This window comes from Gadus chalcogrammus, chromosome 17 (genome assembly GCF_026213295.1).
Source record: "Gadus chalcogrammus isolate NIFS_2021 chromosome 17, NIFS_Gcha_1.0, whole genome shotgun sequence".
Taxonomy (NCBI): Eukaryota; Metazoa; Chordata; class Actinopteri; order Gadiformes; family Gadidae; genus Gadus; species Gadus chalcogrammus.
In genome coordinates, this window is record NC_079428.1 from 2,522,668 (window position 1) to 2,541,213 (window position 18,546).

Genomic DNA, 18,546 nt, shown 5'->3' on the forward strand with positions numbered 1-18,546 from the left:
TGGGTTTATTGACAAGATGTAGATCAAAGCATGCAAAATGTTGACGAGGGAAAACCTGGTATTTCCAAATGAATCAATATTTGTTCTATGCAATGGTTTAACTTCTTTACTTCGATAACCCTATGGGTCATAGGTATAACCATCTCAAATGGCAAAACCACCTTTACATCCAAGGTGTGTGTGTGTGTGTGTGTGTGTGTGTGTGTGTGTGTGTGTGTGTGTGTGTGTGTGTGTGTGTGTGTGTGTGTGTGTGTGTGTGTGTGTGTGTGTGTTAGGGATGGGCATTTGAAGAAATTTTCTTGATCGAGCATCGCTAGAGTTATCGATCAATTATCGATTAATCATTAACTTTTTTCTATGTTTTTTTTCTAATGTTTTTATCAATTAAATCTTTATTCCAACAATAATGTATGGGCCAATAATTAATACAATACAGTTAACTTGAAGACCTACAACTGTTTAACAGTTTTAAAATAATAAATACAGGCATTATAGGTTATAGGCCTATGCGGCGCTCGTAAAGTCCGAACAATGCGCCTACAGGCGCTCTTAAAGGTTTGGAAACGATTCAACAAGACTAAATCTGTAGCCTATTCCAATTACAATAAGTAGCGAACTTATCGGACAACAATAATCAAACAAAGGCAGTAGGCTAAAAGTGGGCATTAAACTGTATAACTGTTATGAAAAAAAAAAGGGGGGGAAAAGGCCAACATATAATGCCTGCAGCCGGCGCGCGGAAAAGGCTCGCAACAAAAAGATGAGCCACCCATTTACAAACAATTGCATGAACTAGTCTATCTAAAAGCAATACCTTATTGAACATATATAAGGCTGGACTTGTTGCTAAAATATCACAGTTTTGGCAAAATGTAACGACTCCAAGAGGCACCAAGCGGAGCGAGAGTCAACACATTAAGAAAGAAAAGAGCGACTCACATACGGTGGTGACTGTCCCTACTGTCCATAGCATACAGTAACTCCAGCCTACATATTTTTGTTTCGGAATATAAGCATGTTAACATGCTCGGGGGTCAGACGCGAACGCAGCCTTGTAACTGTCAGTCCAGCAGCAGAAAACACCCGCTCTGACGGGACCGAAGTTGCGGGGATGCAGAGGTATTGTCGCACTAACTTTGACAGCCTGGGGAACCTTCTTCCATTCACTTTCCACCAGTCGGCAGGGTTATATTCAATTAAATGCTTCAAGACTCACAGTATGCAACACAACGTCCTTTTGATCGATAACAATATAAATTGATCGACGCATTTCTTAACGATCAATTATCGAGCATCGATTAATTATGCCCATCCCTAGTGTGTGTGTCTCCTCACAACTACTGCAATATCTGGCTAAAGTTTACATCAGGCCCCTATTCCTTGCTCCTGGGAATGATGCAGAAAATCCTGCAGGAGAGAGCCTACGAAATGTCAACACCTTCTGTCACTTCTCAACCAGCACGCCGTTTCCAGTCGTATCCATGTTTCCGATAAACAAAGTGGAGGGCCCTTAAGATGGGATGGAAAAAGAGAAACTGACACTGATATGATGAGGAGCAGCCTCTCTCTCTCTCGAGCATCTGCACATCACCCACAATGCACTCTGCTCAGACAGAACGCACAGAAAAAGGACATAACTCACTCTGTTGTCTCAGAGATTATAAGATAGTTCTGACTCTCAACAAGGCATTGGTTCTACCTGTTCGCTCAGGGAATACACTGGTACATCGTGTTTTGGCTTTCAGTATTGTAAAATATCCAAGATTGTCTTCCTATTAGTGGCTGCACACACGATATCCTGGTATTTACAGTGGCTCTCAGCATGTTATATCACCCTCTCTGCTCAGTTTGGTTTTGCTGTTGATTGTGCGCATCCTTCTCGTGTATTCAACTTCATATCAATGGATTGGGAGGTAGCCGAACAAATGCAGGGGAACAATGAGCCTCAATCAAAACAGGATTTCATAAAAACAACGTTTTGGCAGCTGGCTGGAGTTGGCTTACCCCCCCCCCCCCCGCATGCTATAACCCAGCTCCCTGTGCCAATTGGCCACCCGGACCCCTTTTAAATTACGTCCAATCAGAAAGCTTCTTAAGATAAAAGGTTTAAATAAACATTTGTGACAGTCGAGAGTAACTGACCTGATCGGTTGAATTCACATCTATTAGAATTGGACATTGAAGCCAACTTTAGGTGTTCTACCTTAATGGCTAATTTGGACTATATATGTGAACCTATAAATAAAATGCAAACAATTCTGATTCTATCGAGTCTATTTATCTGTTCTAGGCGTTCTAGTTTGCTCTAAGCAAAATGTCTTCTGCAAAGAAATGTCTCATGGTTGATGCAACCCCCCAGCCCTTCTTGTAAAAGCAAAAGGTTGAATTGGTATTTAGCGCACTGTTAAGAGTTGAAACCAGTTGCTCACAAATAAACACCTCCTTTAAAACAACAAATAAATAGAATACACACCTTGGAAAGGACCGTCATTGACCGTGAACAATGTCAAAACCCTAATCATTTCGCTCATTGAGAATTCACTATGAAATAATGAATCAAAAGTCAGAATATTTACCATTCCAACTTTTTATTGGACTGAGTTTCCCTGATCTGCAAAATAAATAAACAACCAAACAAATACATCCGCTGCTCCCTTAAGCTTAAGCTCTGACTCAATGAACTGTGAAATGGCCAAGCAGTTATTTCTCTCGGGATCATTTGACGCAGCGTTCGTTTGCACAGCAGGCATTGCCAGAACCCCCGCCCCCCCCCCCCCCCCCCCCCCACACACTTCACCCTCGCGGCGACAGGAATGGCAGGAGTTTGACTCTATTACGAGAAATAGCCACCAGCGACATGATTGATCATAGCACATACGCTTCGTTCTGAAACCGAAAGGGTTCGACGGCAACGCACACTGCTGTCAGCGACTTTGTGTCCACTCTTTAATAGCAGTGAAGTCAACTGGAAAAACATTTCAAACCGTTGAAAATAGACCTAATGTTTCACCCATTCATCTAGATATTGACCTTAAAAAAAAAAAGAGAGACTTGCAACCCTTGGGCATTGTCTGTCCTGTCGTGTTTTTTAAACAGGAAAATTAAGCCGTTTGAATATAAAAGGCATGCAAAACACACTTGTTTTGCATGAAGAAAACTCAGTGCATGAAGAAAACTCGGTGTGGGCAAAACACACGTGGTTTGCATGAGAGATGGCCTTCCTGTTGAACAAAGGCAAATCGAGGAAAGGTCACAGACACAGAACATGAGGCTCATTATGTTGGGTTATGGAGATATAGAAATGGCGCATTATACAATGTTTCCAGAAATCCATACGGAGCAGTCGGTTTCTGAAAAGTAGCAGCTGAATTTTGAGCTCATACACAACTGTGTTGTAGGTCGTGATGTGTAGTGGAAGACATTGGATTATACTTCCATCATTACGTTCTAATGAGGCCAGATCAATGAGCCTGGGTCGAATGTTTAGTAAAATGGTGCTACCGACCGATACGGTCAAGAAATGTACAGTTTGAAAGCACATGAGCTTGAAAGTGTGTGGGAAGCACGTCTACGTTGGATACTCGAGATAAGGACACGTTAAGTCGTGATTAAGCTTCAATAATACGAGTATAGTCAATCGTGTACCGTATGTTCACAAACCCAAAGTGTCGTTGCGCATTATTTTCAGAGTGGCTTTTAAACAGACTTAAAATAAAAATTATCTGCGCCATTTTCAGTGAGCTGCGTTCTAGGGATAAAACATTAAGTTCCTGATGCCGTCAGGAAGTTAAGTCCATATGCTCCATATCGAGCATATGGGCTGTAGATCCAGAAGTAAAAAGTTTGGGAGTAAAAGATGATCTCATTAAGAAATAAACATTGGCATCACTTCATAACCAACTAAAAAACTAGAAAGACAATATTTTGCACAATGTTCTTTCAGTCTATGATGGTTCATTATGTGATTAAATTAATTGCTTGCAAAACAAATCTGCTGTTTTGATTAATATTTGTATTTGTCATAAAGTTCAGGATTTTACTGGAATCTGCATCATTTCCAACTACTCACAGACTCATCAGGGAACATTGAACCATTTTGTTAGGTTTCACACCAGCATCGGAAGGAACATGCAAGTACTAGTTATTCGGCAAAAATACGAAACACGATGTGAGTTACACTACGAAGCTGTTACTTTATAGTATTTTGAAACATGCAGCTCTCAATCGAGCATCTAGAAAATTCTCTTTGCTCGGTGCCAGTTAAAGACTAATTATTATGGGGTATGAGCGGAAATATAGCATTCTCTCTGAAACAACCCGCTAATTAGCATGGGGAGAACCAATCTCATCCATAGGGGGAAATATCTTGCTTTGTTGATATGATGAGCTTAAACCTTAATACCTTCGACCCCCCCCCAGCCACACCCACACAGGTCATCAATCAATAGCTGATGGATTGATTGGATTTACGGATTTTATGAAAAATTCAATGAAAGTGATTTAGTTATTTTCTATGTCTATCTGCTAGTATACTACTTGTGTAGACTACATGGTTATCTTCTTCCTGCTTCAAGTAAGGATTATTAATTGAAAATGGCACAGGGGAGTTCATTATTCATGTGTGCGTGGGTATTGGTGCACATCCAATGCCATGAATGTATTCATTAACCACACAAAAATATGCTTTTAATGTTTTATCATCAAGCAATTCATTATTGAATAAAGGGCACTACAATGGAAAGTGTAAACATATTCAACAGAAGATGAATTAAGAAATGTGTGTCTATGAAAAAAACAGAAAATCAACATATTTTGGTTTTACTCTTTCAAGAGCCGAATCCTTGTTATCAAATAAATGTGAACAAAAAAAATAATGCATAATTCAATAAATAAATGGCCTTATAGGTCCCCTTAAAAAGCCCACATGATGGTTCATCTATTAAACAGGGTTATAGAGTTAACATTTATGTGAACACGTACATTTTTTTGTGTTTATGGCACATTTATAGGATGGTTGAATACTGATGCATAGCATTTTGGTTCATGCCCAGTATGTTAATTTTCAATCAACTTTTACGAAGCCATATGTCCATATTATATCCCTCAGTATTTGGCAGACCATACATTTTCCATGGGGTTATAGTAGACTGATGGAAGTCATATTCTCCTACACGCATTTGTTTCATTTATTCATTATTTTATGTAGTTGGATCCTTTCAGGGATTAATAATGTAACCAGCATCCACACCAAAACACCTGCCTCTTAAAAAACACAAGAGTTCGCAAAACATTCCTTCACGTCTCAAATCTTAATGAAACATGTCATTTAGTCTCAGAGTCTTTTCCAAAGGAGTAGCCATACATTCCCTCCTAAACGGATGAAAGAGCCCCGAGACGCTATCCCACCAGTGCTACCCCGAGTGGATCCTGCTGGTGTCATGACACCGGCCTGCCAGCACTCACCACTTTATCCGCTCTCATTGTCGTCTGAGGAGCAGTCGGAAGAAAAGGAATGAACGCCGAACACGACAATTACAAAAACAACACCACCACACCTTGACATTTTTGATCTTTATCTATCAAAAGGAAAACTCTCCCCTCTTACAATGTCTTTCCCCTTCAGAGGACCAGTCCTGCGATTAATTGCACCCCTCCATTCCGGACGACTGCTTTTTTAATTGCTAACGTGTTTTATGTTGTTGTGTTTGGTCGTTTTCTGGCGACCTCCTGCTAAGCAGCGACGGCGTGCGTGTGAGTGAGTGGCGTGTTATTCATGTCGCGCTCACCTAGCGCTCTGGAACGGCGACCAATTACGCTGAAGGTCGCTCGCTTTGGCTAATCACACGGCGCAGCACGCGCGCTATTATTGGTATGCTATGTAATACGGCGGACGGGGGAATATTAATGTACCGGCTCCCCCTGGAATCATCGCAGTCCTTCAATGCCAGCGTTCAAAATGCTTTGTTGTATATTTTCAAGTTCAGTTTTCGACCTTCACAAGCAAATTAGCGTACAGTGAAACAGTCGAGATGTAAAGGATAAATAAAATATAATTTATCATAACTTGAATCGTACCAAAGAGAAGATGTGTTTGTATCCTTGAGATAACAAGGCGGATGCATCTGTCCACAGTGGGTGGGATTGGAGAGGATGCCAAGAAGGAACCAAGCCCAACAGGGAGCCATCATAGTTAGGATTGCCTCGGGGCAAACAAAAGGACGCCCATTATGCAGTCTTTTCTATTTTCCCCTCGTCGTTGACTTTGCCTTCATTGAGTGCAGTAAGAGTCGGCGGTCGTTTAATGCTTTTTTATCGGGAACAGGAGGCAATGGCGATCCCAGGACAGACGCTATCTCATTCACCGTTCCTCTGGCCATTGAGACAGTCCTCATTATTCTCCCTCCATTTCATGGGCGCTGCTGTACTTTTACAGAGGAGAATGCAATATATATATAGCAAGTTCAATTATGGGCCTGAACGTGACATTTAAATGGCGGAGCTGCTGTCGGGCGGTTTTTAACTCACTCTTCATCCATCTTCTATCCGTTCGTGTGAAGTCAATCACCTTGACGTTTCTGACAGGAGCATTCCATATAGCTTAGCAGAAATTCAAATATGGAAATCTCGTCTACTCGAACTGCTCCTTATTCACACGTTTTCAATATAGTACGTTAATGGAGGACTAATAAGTCAATGAGAGGTAACCGTGATTAATGATAGTGGAGGAGCTATGCCATTAAACTTAATAACATTAGATAACGGAAATTATTCACACATTCTGAAGACACTTAAGTACCCAACATGAGACTGCAAAGCTGCAATCTATTTCTGCTCGCCCCGTATTGTTTGGATTAAAGTGTTTTGATTGAGTCTCACAGTTCTCACTACTTGCCATAGATCTCAACGTGTTCACAATCGGATGCAATGTGAAGGGGTGAGAAGGTAGTGACTGGGAACTGAGATACAAATCCAATACGCACCCGACAGCAGCCACAACCAGATAGTAAATAGGTCTATTTATAGCGCGCAGCTCTACTCATAAAGGCGTCCCACGTGAGAACCGCAGATGCAAATTACCAATAACTCCTTCACGAGATCGCTCGGATAATAAAGAACAGACAAACACGTTTACCAACGTTGGGGGGGGGGGGGGATCTCATAACCCCCAGTGACACGTGGGGGACAACAAACAGAGGATATTGGTTTTATTACACACATGTGTACTAAAGGTAATCGCTCTGAAGAAACTGCACGACATGCAGCAACATCCCTGTGTTTATTTAACCTTTATTAAAAAACTTTCGCCTGCAATGTGACAAACTGCCCTGATGCAGACGCTACAAGAAGGTAAAGGGGCTGAAAGTTAACACGGGTGAGAACAGAAAAGCGCAGAAGAAGTCATGGGAGAGGGTCAGCGCTGACATTGACCCCCGAGGTCAAGGAAAGGAGTAACGATCCCCTGCCTGGACCAAGGACATTGCTTCAGCACCGAGGGGGGGGGGGGGGGGCTTCTGAGCACCAGCCTTCGAGAGGAATCCATTTAAAGATCTAGGGGGGGGGGGGGGGAGAAAAAGAGAAAGAAAGAAAGAGAGAGAGAGAGAGAGAGAGAGAGAGAGAGAGAGAGAGAGAGAGAGAGAGAGAGAGAGAGAGAGAGAGAGAGAGAGAGAGAGAGAGAGAGAGAGAGAGAGAGAGAGAGAGAGAGAGAGAGAGAGAGAGAGAGAGAGAGAGAGAGCGCAAGTGTGTGCAAAAAAGAGAAAGAGCGAACAAGAGAGAGCAAGAGAGCGCGAGAGAGAGAGAAAAAAGTGAGCGAGAGAGAGAGAGAGAGGGAGCGAGCGAGGGCGGTTTCGTCCAGAACACTTGTTCTAATTAAGCCGCTGGGCTCCGGAGCAGTGCGGACCTCTAACAGCCGAGGTCCGCAGAACCCAGACACTCGGGTCGGGGTCCCGGCGGAGGAGGGAGAAACCATGATGTCACGCTCACATAAAAACGAGACGGTAACCCCGGGCGACCTCTGAGGTCGTTACTTTCAGACGTTTTAATTTTTTTTTTTTATCGTCCCCACTTTCTCACGGCTTGTCACCTTTTATGAGGTTCTGGATCTCCGTGGCGACGACGTGCACTCTCGACAGAAACACTACGACACACCAGAGGGGGGAAAGGGTACATATGTTATGATAAAAACAATTATTGATGTATGCCTAATGCCTATTATTAGCCAGTATATTGGTTTTATATTGGGTCATAGAGGACTATGAGGGACGAATGTGCTTCGTATTGTATATTTGAAAAAAGCTTGAATAAAGGTTATTTATTATAACGTCCAGACTGCGTTATAGACCGCAAAAAACGTTATTTCACAAATCAGAGACCATAACCTTAAATATAAACCTTTAAACAAATTGATAAACAAAGCATTGCAACGGCGCAAAATGTACCACATCAACACAGTACTTCTCTGACCTCCTATAATGATTTGCATATTAGTTACTTAATGTACATTTTCAATACCTTGCCTAGAAGTAGATAAGTCAAAGAAGCTGGCCTTTCGATTATTCATTTTACCCTTTGGGAGATTGGGTCGAATGCCAATCTCCCAGAATGCATCACAACACCAGCAATCTACCAATATATAAACAGTAGATTGCTGTTTCAAGCCCACTGTATATGTACAGCCATTAGTTACAGAGCATGAGGGAAGGGAATAAGAGGATTACTACACTTGCTCTCCCCCACACACAAAAGAAAATCCATTTACAGAATTACTGGAATGAATGACTAAATGGCTGCAAGATGAGGAGAATACAACTTCATTGCTGCCCCGGGCAAAAGGCTGATTACATAAGAACGGACACACACACACACACACACACACACACACACACACACACACACACACACACACACACACACACACACACACACACACACACACACACACACACACACACACACACACACACACACACACACATTATGCAAAGCAACTACCTAAATGCCTTTATATATATAGTAAATTGCCTTAGTCAGCAACACCAGAATGAGATGTAGGTACCACAAGTGCATTAAGCCGTATTGCGCTACTATACAAAGCAGTAATCACCCTGCTGCGCACACTTCTCAACCATCCTCGCCTTGGACGCTGTATAGCGGTGGTTCCAGTTCTGGCATTTCCAATACCTACGTAACCGCGTTTGGAGAAGCAACAGCATTCATTAGAACTTAAATGTGTATGTACTGAGCCGGTGGCACCCAGCAATAACACACGCTGCTGTTAGGGGCAGTATACACGGCACGACGTCCACCATTACTCCAAACTAGGCGTTGTTACGAGGGGCCCCTTACGTGTAAACGTTAAACAAACACACGGAAGGGGCTTACGGGCAGCGGTGTCTTCTGCAGAGAGAGGGCTCTGTTAGTGTTGGTTTATAGCGCGCTGTCATAGCAGAGCGTACATTTGAGCACGCTAACAAGCGGCGCAGGCCAGCGGAGGTGGCCGCCTCATTTTCCATTACCCCGCTTTGTTTAGCTGAAAGCCGCGAGCAGAAGCGGGGCCTGGCGTGTTTCGTTGACGTGCGTTGACCTTCCTGGCGCGCGCGCCGGGCTATTACGTGCGTTTCCTGGAGTTCAGGAGCGATTTCGTTTTTTGTTCGACCGCGGCACACTGAGCGCTTGTTTTTTGCTTCAACCCTTTCTAGGGAGTTAATAAATTACTCCTGGGGGGGGGGGTGCGCGCGCGCGCGCACACACACACACACACACACACACACACACACACACACACACACACACACACACACACACACACACACACACACACACACACACACACACACACACACACACACACACACACACACACACACACACACACACACACACACCTATATAACGAGAGAGAGAACAAGAGAGAACGAGAGAGAGAATGAGAGAGAGAGCGAACAAGGGAGAGAGAGAACAAGAGAGAACGAAAGAGAGACAGAGAACGAAAGAGAGACATAGGTCGAGCAAGAGAGAGAACGAGAGAGAGAGCGAGAGAATGAGAGAACGAGAAAGCAAGAGCGAAAGAGCGAGAGGGAAAGAGAGAGAGCGAGAGGGAGCGACAGAGAGAACGAGAACGTGAGCAAGAGAGAGAGAGAGATCCCAAACAGTGGCAAACGAGTCAGAATGTGGAAGTGCCTTCCAAAACAGAAAGTACACTAGCACCCAGAGGAGCTCAGCCCTTCAGAGGAGAGACTGAGAGGAAGAGAGTGTATAGGGTCGGTTCAGAAAGGAAGCATTCTAGAAACCTAGAGCATCGGGTACCAAGGGAATGTAAAAGGAGTTATGCCTCAACATGATTTAGGAGTTGGAACTATAGGAAGACAAGATGCATACTCAAGTGGAGGCATGTGGTTCAGGAGGTACAGCGCGTTGGCTGGTAACCGGATGGCTGCTAGTGAGATCCCCGGCTCTTCCAACCCGAGTGTCAAGGTGTCCCTGAGCAAGACACCTCACTGCTCCTGACGGGCTGGCTGTCACAATGCGTGGTTGACTCCGCCGTCGGTGTGTGAATGTGTGCATGAATGGGTGAATGTAAATGACAATATTGTAAAGCGCATCGAGTGGCCACTGGTTAGGAAAGTGCTGAATAAATGCAGTCCATTTCCAATTCAAGTGGTAGACATTAAGAGAAAAATGCGTCGAAACATTGTCCATCTACACAATCGATGGACAGAACTTAATTTTCTCCAGCGATGAGGCAATGCAGACGCCTCGCACCGCATCTCCACTCTGGGATTAATAAAGGGCTATTTTTAGCACTGGGGTCATGGAGAAGTCAGGTGACAGACTCATGAAAGACGATTCGGCCCGGCGATAGAAAATAAGACTCCCGAGGCTGCATTATCCTGTATCCATCAGTAGGACCTACTTATAGCGGACACACACACACACACACACACACACACACACACACACACACACACACACACACACACACACACACACACACACACACACACACACACACACACACACACACACACACACTGTATTTACTATTTAAACAGTAATGACACCATCCATCCCAGACGCCTTTCTGTAAAGCATCAAACCCACGGCCGCTTTGCTTCATTAAAACTAAAAGCTCCAGCTGCCAGGTGGATGGAAGAAATAAAAACCACCCTGACGAGCAGACACTCACAACTCAGACACTCAGACACACAGGTGCTAACGCGCGCTAACGATAGGTTCACCTTAGTGCTGAACTCATGTCTTAGCCTCGTCTCGGTTAGCGCTATCCAGTGACAGCTTCTGGTTTGGGGAGGTTGGGGGTTAGGGGGGGTTGTGTGTTGGGGGGGGGGGGGGGGGTGCTAGAGTCTGTCTACCTCAAGGTGCTTTGCAGACAGAGGACTCATGGGGTCGAAGGGTCAGCTATTCTCAAAGATAATCATCGCCAGTTAGCCGCTAATCCTTTGTTTATCCGCGGGGGGGGGGGGGTCGGATGTCGTGGAGACACGCCGGCCAGTGTCTCCTGGTGTTTGATGATGATGGGGGCTTGAGAGAGAAGTGTACATTTCCACTGCTTGGAGCGTCAGGAAGGACTGCAATGCACCACCGGGCAGCGGTGATGGGTCTGTCCTTTCTGAGGGGATCAGCTCACTCAAAGCCAGAAATACAAAACACAGTTGTTGTTGTTGTTGTGCCTGCATATACAGTATCCTCCTCAAGTGTGCCATTGTGAGAGACACAAGTGGAAAGAGATCATTCTAGTAATACACACGCATAAAACACGTTATCTATGCGAGTCTATACCCATTCCGGTAAATTCATGAATGCTTCTCGCCATTGTCTCACAGCCCGGCGGGTGCGAGACGCCAAATCACATTTGCCCTTCATATCATCACCTGTATCGTATCACAGAGGATGAGATTAATACTGAGAGAGTGAGAGACAGAGAGCGCGAGCAAGAGACAGAGAGCGAGATTAAGGCAGCAAGAGCAAGAGAACGAGAGAGAGAGCGAGTAAGAGAGAGAGCGAGTGACAGCAAGAGAGAATGAGCGAGCGAAAGAGCGAGAGACACCTCGAGACAGCAGAAGCGATAGAGAGCGAGAGAAAGAGCGAGAGAGAGATGGAGCAAGAGCGAGCAACGAAAAGAGATTCCGATCTACTCCTCCCTCACTGTTCCTCCTCCCAGCAGCCCTCTCCCAATAAATGAATCAGGCGCTTTCCATCAGGAGCCGGTACAGTGGCCCCACCCCCCACCCGCCCCCCCCCCCCGCCCCTCCTCGAGCAATCACTCCTTCTCTCCTCTTTGCTTCAAAACAGAAGTGGCCCGCATGCTGCCTCCGCTTCCCTCCCCATCCATCACGCCCCCCCCCCCTCCCCATCCATCACCCCCCACCCACCCCTGGTTCACCCCCCCCCCTAGAGGCTTAGGTCGCTGAGAGAGGGAGGAGAGAGGGAGGAGGGAGGGAGGGAGGGGACAAATAAGAGACGGCACATATCGCCCTCTTTTCCCTTTCCAATAAAACGATATTGAAGTCGGAAGCGTCTTCTGCATATTTCCAGGGATGAATTAGCATGCTGACGACACCGCACACCTCGTCTGGTCTTAGCTGGAGTGGACCGGAGTGCGTGACACAGGGGGCCACCGCGATAAGGAGAGAGGGACGGCGCAAGTGGCTGACGCCGTAGCTCTCACTGAAAGCAGTATTCTGCCTGCTGACTAATGAGTCTCTCTGCTTGATCATTGACCCCACTCTGAGTCTTTGCTCTCTGATACGAAGCGAGACAGGCCTCTCACGTTACAGCCCAGTGCTGTGTTTGTTTAAGTCTCATCCAGACTCTATCATAAATCGATAGGTCGTTATCCCTCCTACTTTTAATTATGCCCATAATTAACGTCCTGATACACCTGGGGTTCACCTCTACTGTTACACTTTTGTCTTAAAGCAATAGTTTGTTCCTGCAATAACAGAGGCTGCACTCCTAGAACCAAACTCCTAGGACCCTACTTTTACTTTTTCTTTTTTGCCTTAACAACCAATTTTTACGGCAACCTGCATATCAGCACATTTACATTACATCACAGGCATTTAGCAGACGCTTTTATCCAAAGTGAAACACGTATTTGAAAGGAAGAGGGGACACAGATACAATTTGAGTTAAACTAGTAGTAATAGTAACTAATGTTCTAACGTTGACTGTGGCGTAAAATAATGTGACGAGAACATAGATGACAAACTCATGGTCTTAGTCACATGATCCAAACCTATAAGGGCGGGCTTTTACGGGGTAACTAGAACAAACAACTAGATGACTAGAAGATGAGAGGAAGGGAGTGTATAGGGTCGGTTCAGAAAGGATGCACCAGGCCGCGGATGGGTTCAGACCCCTGTATGGTCATGTACCAACGCTGTCCGGGCTGTCGATAGCGTCTGCTTGCTCAGTGCAGAGTAGAGACCGTAGTACAGCAACAGACTCCAAACGGAGGTGGCTGTTTTACATCAGTGTGGGCTTCATCAGTCACAGCAGATTAAATGTATGCATCGCAAATACCTGGCTATCATTTCATCATTGAGTGTTGTCCTAATAACTGATTGTTGAAGCCTATTCAGTACTGATTAATCCACTGATAAAAGTACACCGTCGATCCCCAACACAAATTCACACAAATGTGTTGAATGCAATGTATTCTCAGTGAGGTATGAGAAATGATAAAACTGCCGAATATCCAACTGTCGTCTGCTGCCACCTGCTGGTTGTTAAGTGCAGTGCTTTGATATTTAAAGCAAACCATGAATATTGAGACCATTGTTATATCTATGTTCATCAGAAAATACTCTTCCACATTATGAGTAAATCCAAGCGTTAACTTTTGTATCTTATGAAAAATAGCATGATACAATTGTAAATTACAGGAAGAAGCCCAAGTTTACACATACAACTGCTGTCATTGCATGCATTCAATTTCCTTTGAAAGCCAAAACTAATACACATACCTGATAGCATCATCACAACTCTGATCAATCAAATACTTATTATTAATCAGTATGAATATAGATAGACAGATAGAGAGTGTCTGTCTTGAAAGAATCAAGGAAGGTCATTCCAGGTAATTGATGGTGATAGATGCAGCCTAGTAGTGATAGATGCTCTAGCCAGCCTGGCCCTGGGAGCTCTGCTGCCACCTGCTGGTTGACGGCCGCATGTCCGTCTAAACAAGGCCATGAGGGTGTCGCTTAGTGGCCGATACCATAAGAACAATATTTAAATTGAGTTTCCTAGCAACTGTGTTCACTCAAAGGGGCAATAAAGAAAGGGCACATGAATATTGAAGCGCACGCACACACACTGAGAACGAAAGAGTAAAGAGAGAGAGAGAGAGAGAGAGAGAGAGAGAGAGAGAGAGAGAGAGAGAGAGAGAGAGAGAGAGAGAGAGAGAGAGAGAGAGAGAGAGAGAGAGAGAGAGAGAGAGAGAGAGAGAAGTCTACCTGACACGTATTCCGGAGGGACTGACGCACAGGACATCCTGTTGTGACAACCTGTTCCGAACCCGGGGCGTCACACGCACCAAATAGGAGTCACACCACCAGCCATATGGAGGGAGCTTGCCATGTCAAGACGAGAAACAAGAACTGGCAGAGTCAAAGTGCTGCCGTCATTGTTCCGATTTGATCTTTGGGGGCAGCTCAGCTTCTATGGAGGTTTGGCGGTACTGATCCTGAGTAATGCTTGTCATTCTGCTTTTTATGTGCTGCTCAACTGCAGCCCGAGTCAGAGAAGAGTTCCACCCTGTTGTGGTACAAAAGGCCCGAATCCTATGTGTGTCGGAATAGGAAACTGTTAAATGAAGTTAAGAGTCAACAGCTGCTTTGGTCTTATTCAAAAAAGTTAGACAAAACCACCCAGGCCGAGCTGAGTCCAAAACACACACACACACAATCATATGCACACACGTACACACACACACACACACACACACACACACGTGCGCACGTGCAAACAAGAGCTGCACCTGCCCTCATTGATGCCGTCATTTCAAAGACTGATGGAAAAATCCATGATTAAAGGGATAAACTCCTCTGACTCCATCTTTAGTGTTTATGCAGTGTTACATTGAGTTCAGAAGTTTACCTCTGGTAGGAAACACAATGTCAAATGCAGACTAATGTCTGCTGAATCTTATGGGATCACTAAAGTGCTATTGTGTGTTTCTTATAGTGTATACCACTTAATTCCAAGAAGCTTAGTCGGGTCCATATTTAAAAAGAACCCTGAAGATTTCCTTCTCAGGCGCCTAATTAAACCCAGTGCGTTTAGCAGCAGCCATTATAAAACACTCCCTTCCTGTCCACGCCTAACCCTTCTCTCTGCTGACTCGAGCAGATTTCTAACTGACGCCTGAGGTCTTTGCTGGGCAGCGGCAGATCAGGACACAGAGTTTATGAAAAAAAACCGCAGGACAGAATTAGAATAGGCCCAGGGCTGTATTAACATCCTTCCATGAAAGCGAATCACAAAGCCAGACCTCGTTCTCCTTCTCCTGCCGTTTCACACCTTTAGGCGACAACACTGCGGACATGACTGTGATGACAGGAGTGCGAGCCAATTAACCTGCAGCCCGGAGAAAGACAGGGATTGGCTCAGTCTAACGAGGTTAATTAGGTTTCGGCCATGTGGAAGAATATGTTACGATGATAAAACGTCCAAACTGACTTAAAGCGTAACTGAGGGTCATTACGTTGAAGTGTATGGAAATACAAGCCTCATATTCATGATTATTTTAAGGGTATATCCCTTTTAACTTAACACTATAAAACTGGATAGGTCGATTCAAAGATCATAAACAAAGACATTGATTTAATGCTCAGTCCTGGTAGAAAACCGGTCCTGGTAAAACCGAACTGAATTATACTTTTACCAATGAAAAGAAAAAATAACATGCAACAAAGTAATCCTGACGAAGGCGCTTTCGGCAAAAAAACAGAGCTGGATAACAGCCAATATTCAGGACTAACACGTTCATCTTCTAGAAATCCATTGCAGCGACATCCATCAATACGGCTTCCGTAGCCAATGAGGGCTACTGTACCCTACAGGCTCCTGTAGTGTAGCCAATGAGTGCCATTGTACCATACACAGTGAGTGTTTCATGAGGGTGAAAGGAGAATGGATCCATATCACGTTAGAAGTTTCAGAAAGCCTCCAGCATCCTGTCTTAATATGGTTAGCAATCGCAGCGTTGGATTGTTGTAGAAACGTGGATCCCTTACAGAGAAGCTTTAGGGAAACACAATGTACAAAAGCTGAACACAAGAACTCTGTTTCGTCAAAAAAAACGATACAGAAAGTAGCCAAAGAAAGCTACAGAACTTCTAAAAGAGACTTCCTCTTAAAAGTATTGAAGTTACAGCAGTGTTGTTGAATACTTGATTCTGATTGGGCAATAACGTTCCAAGGGTTCAATAATTTCCTGTATCTGTTCCAAATCAATGAGCTATGAATCCAATATCAAGAGCAACGGTCAAATACAACCACCGCCCAGATATTTCCAGACGTTCTCAATCCAAAATCATACACTCAAAGCATTGCAGAGGAATATTAAAACTTCAGCTGACAAATCAGTAAAACACCTTTAACATCATCAATTCAGGACTCGTATCTAGTCATGGTTGGTAACTGCGGTAAAAGCAAACAGTCTTTCCGATAACAGGACACCGGCGTTGACTGATCCATAATGCATGGACTCTGAATCCAGGAAAAGAAAGAAACCAAAACAAATCTCCCGCAGATGGTCGGACAATGTGAACAGATTACCAGGACGTAACCAATCCCCCAGCCCTGCCTTAACAGAGGTCCACACAAAATTGCCCATATATTAGGTTACTGTACCAAGTCCTCAAGGACGGCCTTCAGTCAAAGCCCTTATATATTCACAGTACGCAACTTCCTCAATGACACCACATGATCAATCCCAAAACAATTTGCATTTCCTCCTTGCCTCGTATGAACATTAGAAACCAGGCATCTTAACCAATCAAAAAGGATTTGCATCGGCAAGACAGCGGAACGACCAGTATTCAAGGGGCTGTGTACTCGTCAAGCCATTGCTCGTTAAGGCCACCTTAACGAGTGAGGTAGGCCTCGTTGAGGAGCACTCGTTAAGGCCTCCTTAACGAGCAGGTGGGGGTCAGGGGTACCTTTCGGGGCGGGCGTGGCCCACATGATGATGCGGCGGACCAGGCAGCAGTTGATCAGTAGCTTCTTGGAGAAGCCGTGCTCCTTGGGGAAGTCCTGCTCCGATGGCTCAGACATGGTCCAGGCCGGCTCTCCTACTGCTGGGGAACACAGTGGGTCTGTTTGGGTGCCGCGTAACACACTGGAAGAGTTTGCCCCTCAGTGTGTCTATCTAACAAGACAGCAATGATGCATAGTTCTGGCAGTAGGGTTAGATGTTTTTTATATTTTAATTATATTTATATGCAAGGCAAGTTTATTTATATCACACTTTCATACACGAGGCAGACTCGTAGGAAAAGACTGTCAGACTTGTATACTGATATTTGCCTTTCTGTAAACAGTGGTGAAAGATGCAAAGCGTTTAGTTACATCGTGCATACATTTGTTTTTCTCCTACAATAATAAAAGTGTACAGTAGACCAGTCAAGGGCGCCATTATTCACATCCATAGCAAATCAACCGACCATCAGGTGTAGAAACCAGCGCACGCCGTCTGATTCTGAGTTCATAACAACAGATCATAGCCCATTACTATTCAGGAGTGCCATACACAAGTCCACCACGCTCCTGAATCAAACATGAGAACCAGAGAGACCCTTCTATGATTACAGCCCCGTCCTCCTCCTGTCAAGATCCTGTTTCACAACGCAACTTTTTAAGACGTCGCCGCGTCAAACATCACACTCTAGTTTTCTCCCCCCAAAAGAAAACAACCACACTACTGCCTTGTTGCGACCATATACAGTAGATCATCTCAGCAAAAATCAATAACACAATGTGTGTGTGTGTTGATGTCGGGGCAGCATCGTCTTACCTTGCAGAGTGCTGCTGAGCTACGTGCGTTAGCGGTGCTGCGCTCGGGTCCCTCCTGGATGAGAGAAGCCTTGGGTCCGGAGTGAGTACGCTCCCCCTCTGAGCGGAGGGGGGGGGGGGGGGGGGGGGGGGGGCAGTGAAGCATGGAAGGATGGATGACGCTAAGGGGAATGTGCGCATCAGATTGTGTGTGTGCGTCTTAGTTTGTGTGTCTTAATGTGTCTATGTGTGTATGTGGGTCTTACTGTGAGTGTGTCTAAGTGTGTATGTCTGTCTTACTGTGTGTGTGTGTGTCTAAGTGTGTGTCTTGCAGAGGTGGGGGTAAGTCATTCATGTGCAAGTCACAAGCAAGTCTCAAGTCATAACCTTCAAGTCTCAAGCAAGTCCCAAGTCACTGTGGTGAGAATCAAGCAAGTCACAAGTCAAGTCATTGCTCAGGTCAAGCAAGTCACAAGTCAAGTCATACAAAAATCTGATGATCTAACCCAGTTTCCAAATTTAAAAATCGGT

General features: G+C 44.7%; 1 protein-coding gene across 1 annotated transcript in view; it reads right to left on the reverse strand.

The window, feature by feature from the left end:
• kcnip4a (potassium voltage-gated channel interacting protein 4a) overlaps window positions 1-18,123 on the reverse strand; it is a 111,389-nt gene extending 93,266 nt beyond the window's left edge. Inside the window, exons 1-2 of the mRNA XM_056612458.1 lie at window positions 18,038-18,123; window positions 17,184-17,321 (exon numbers count right to left, since the gene is read on the reverse strand). Coding sequence (XP_056468433.1) covers window positions 17,184-17,298 — 115 coding nt within the window. The 5' untranslated portion in view covers window positions 17,299-17,321; window positions 18,038-18,123. The remainder of the gene's footprint in view (window positions 1-17,183; window positions 17,322-18,037) is intronic.
• Between the last annotated feature and the right edge of the window lie 423 nt (window positions 18,124-18,546).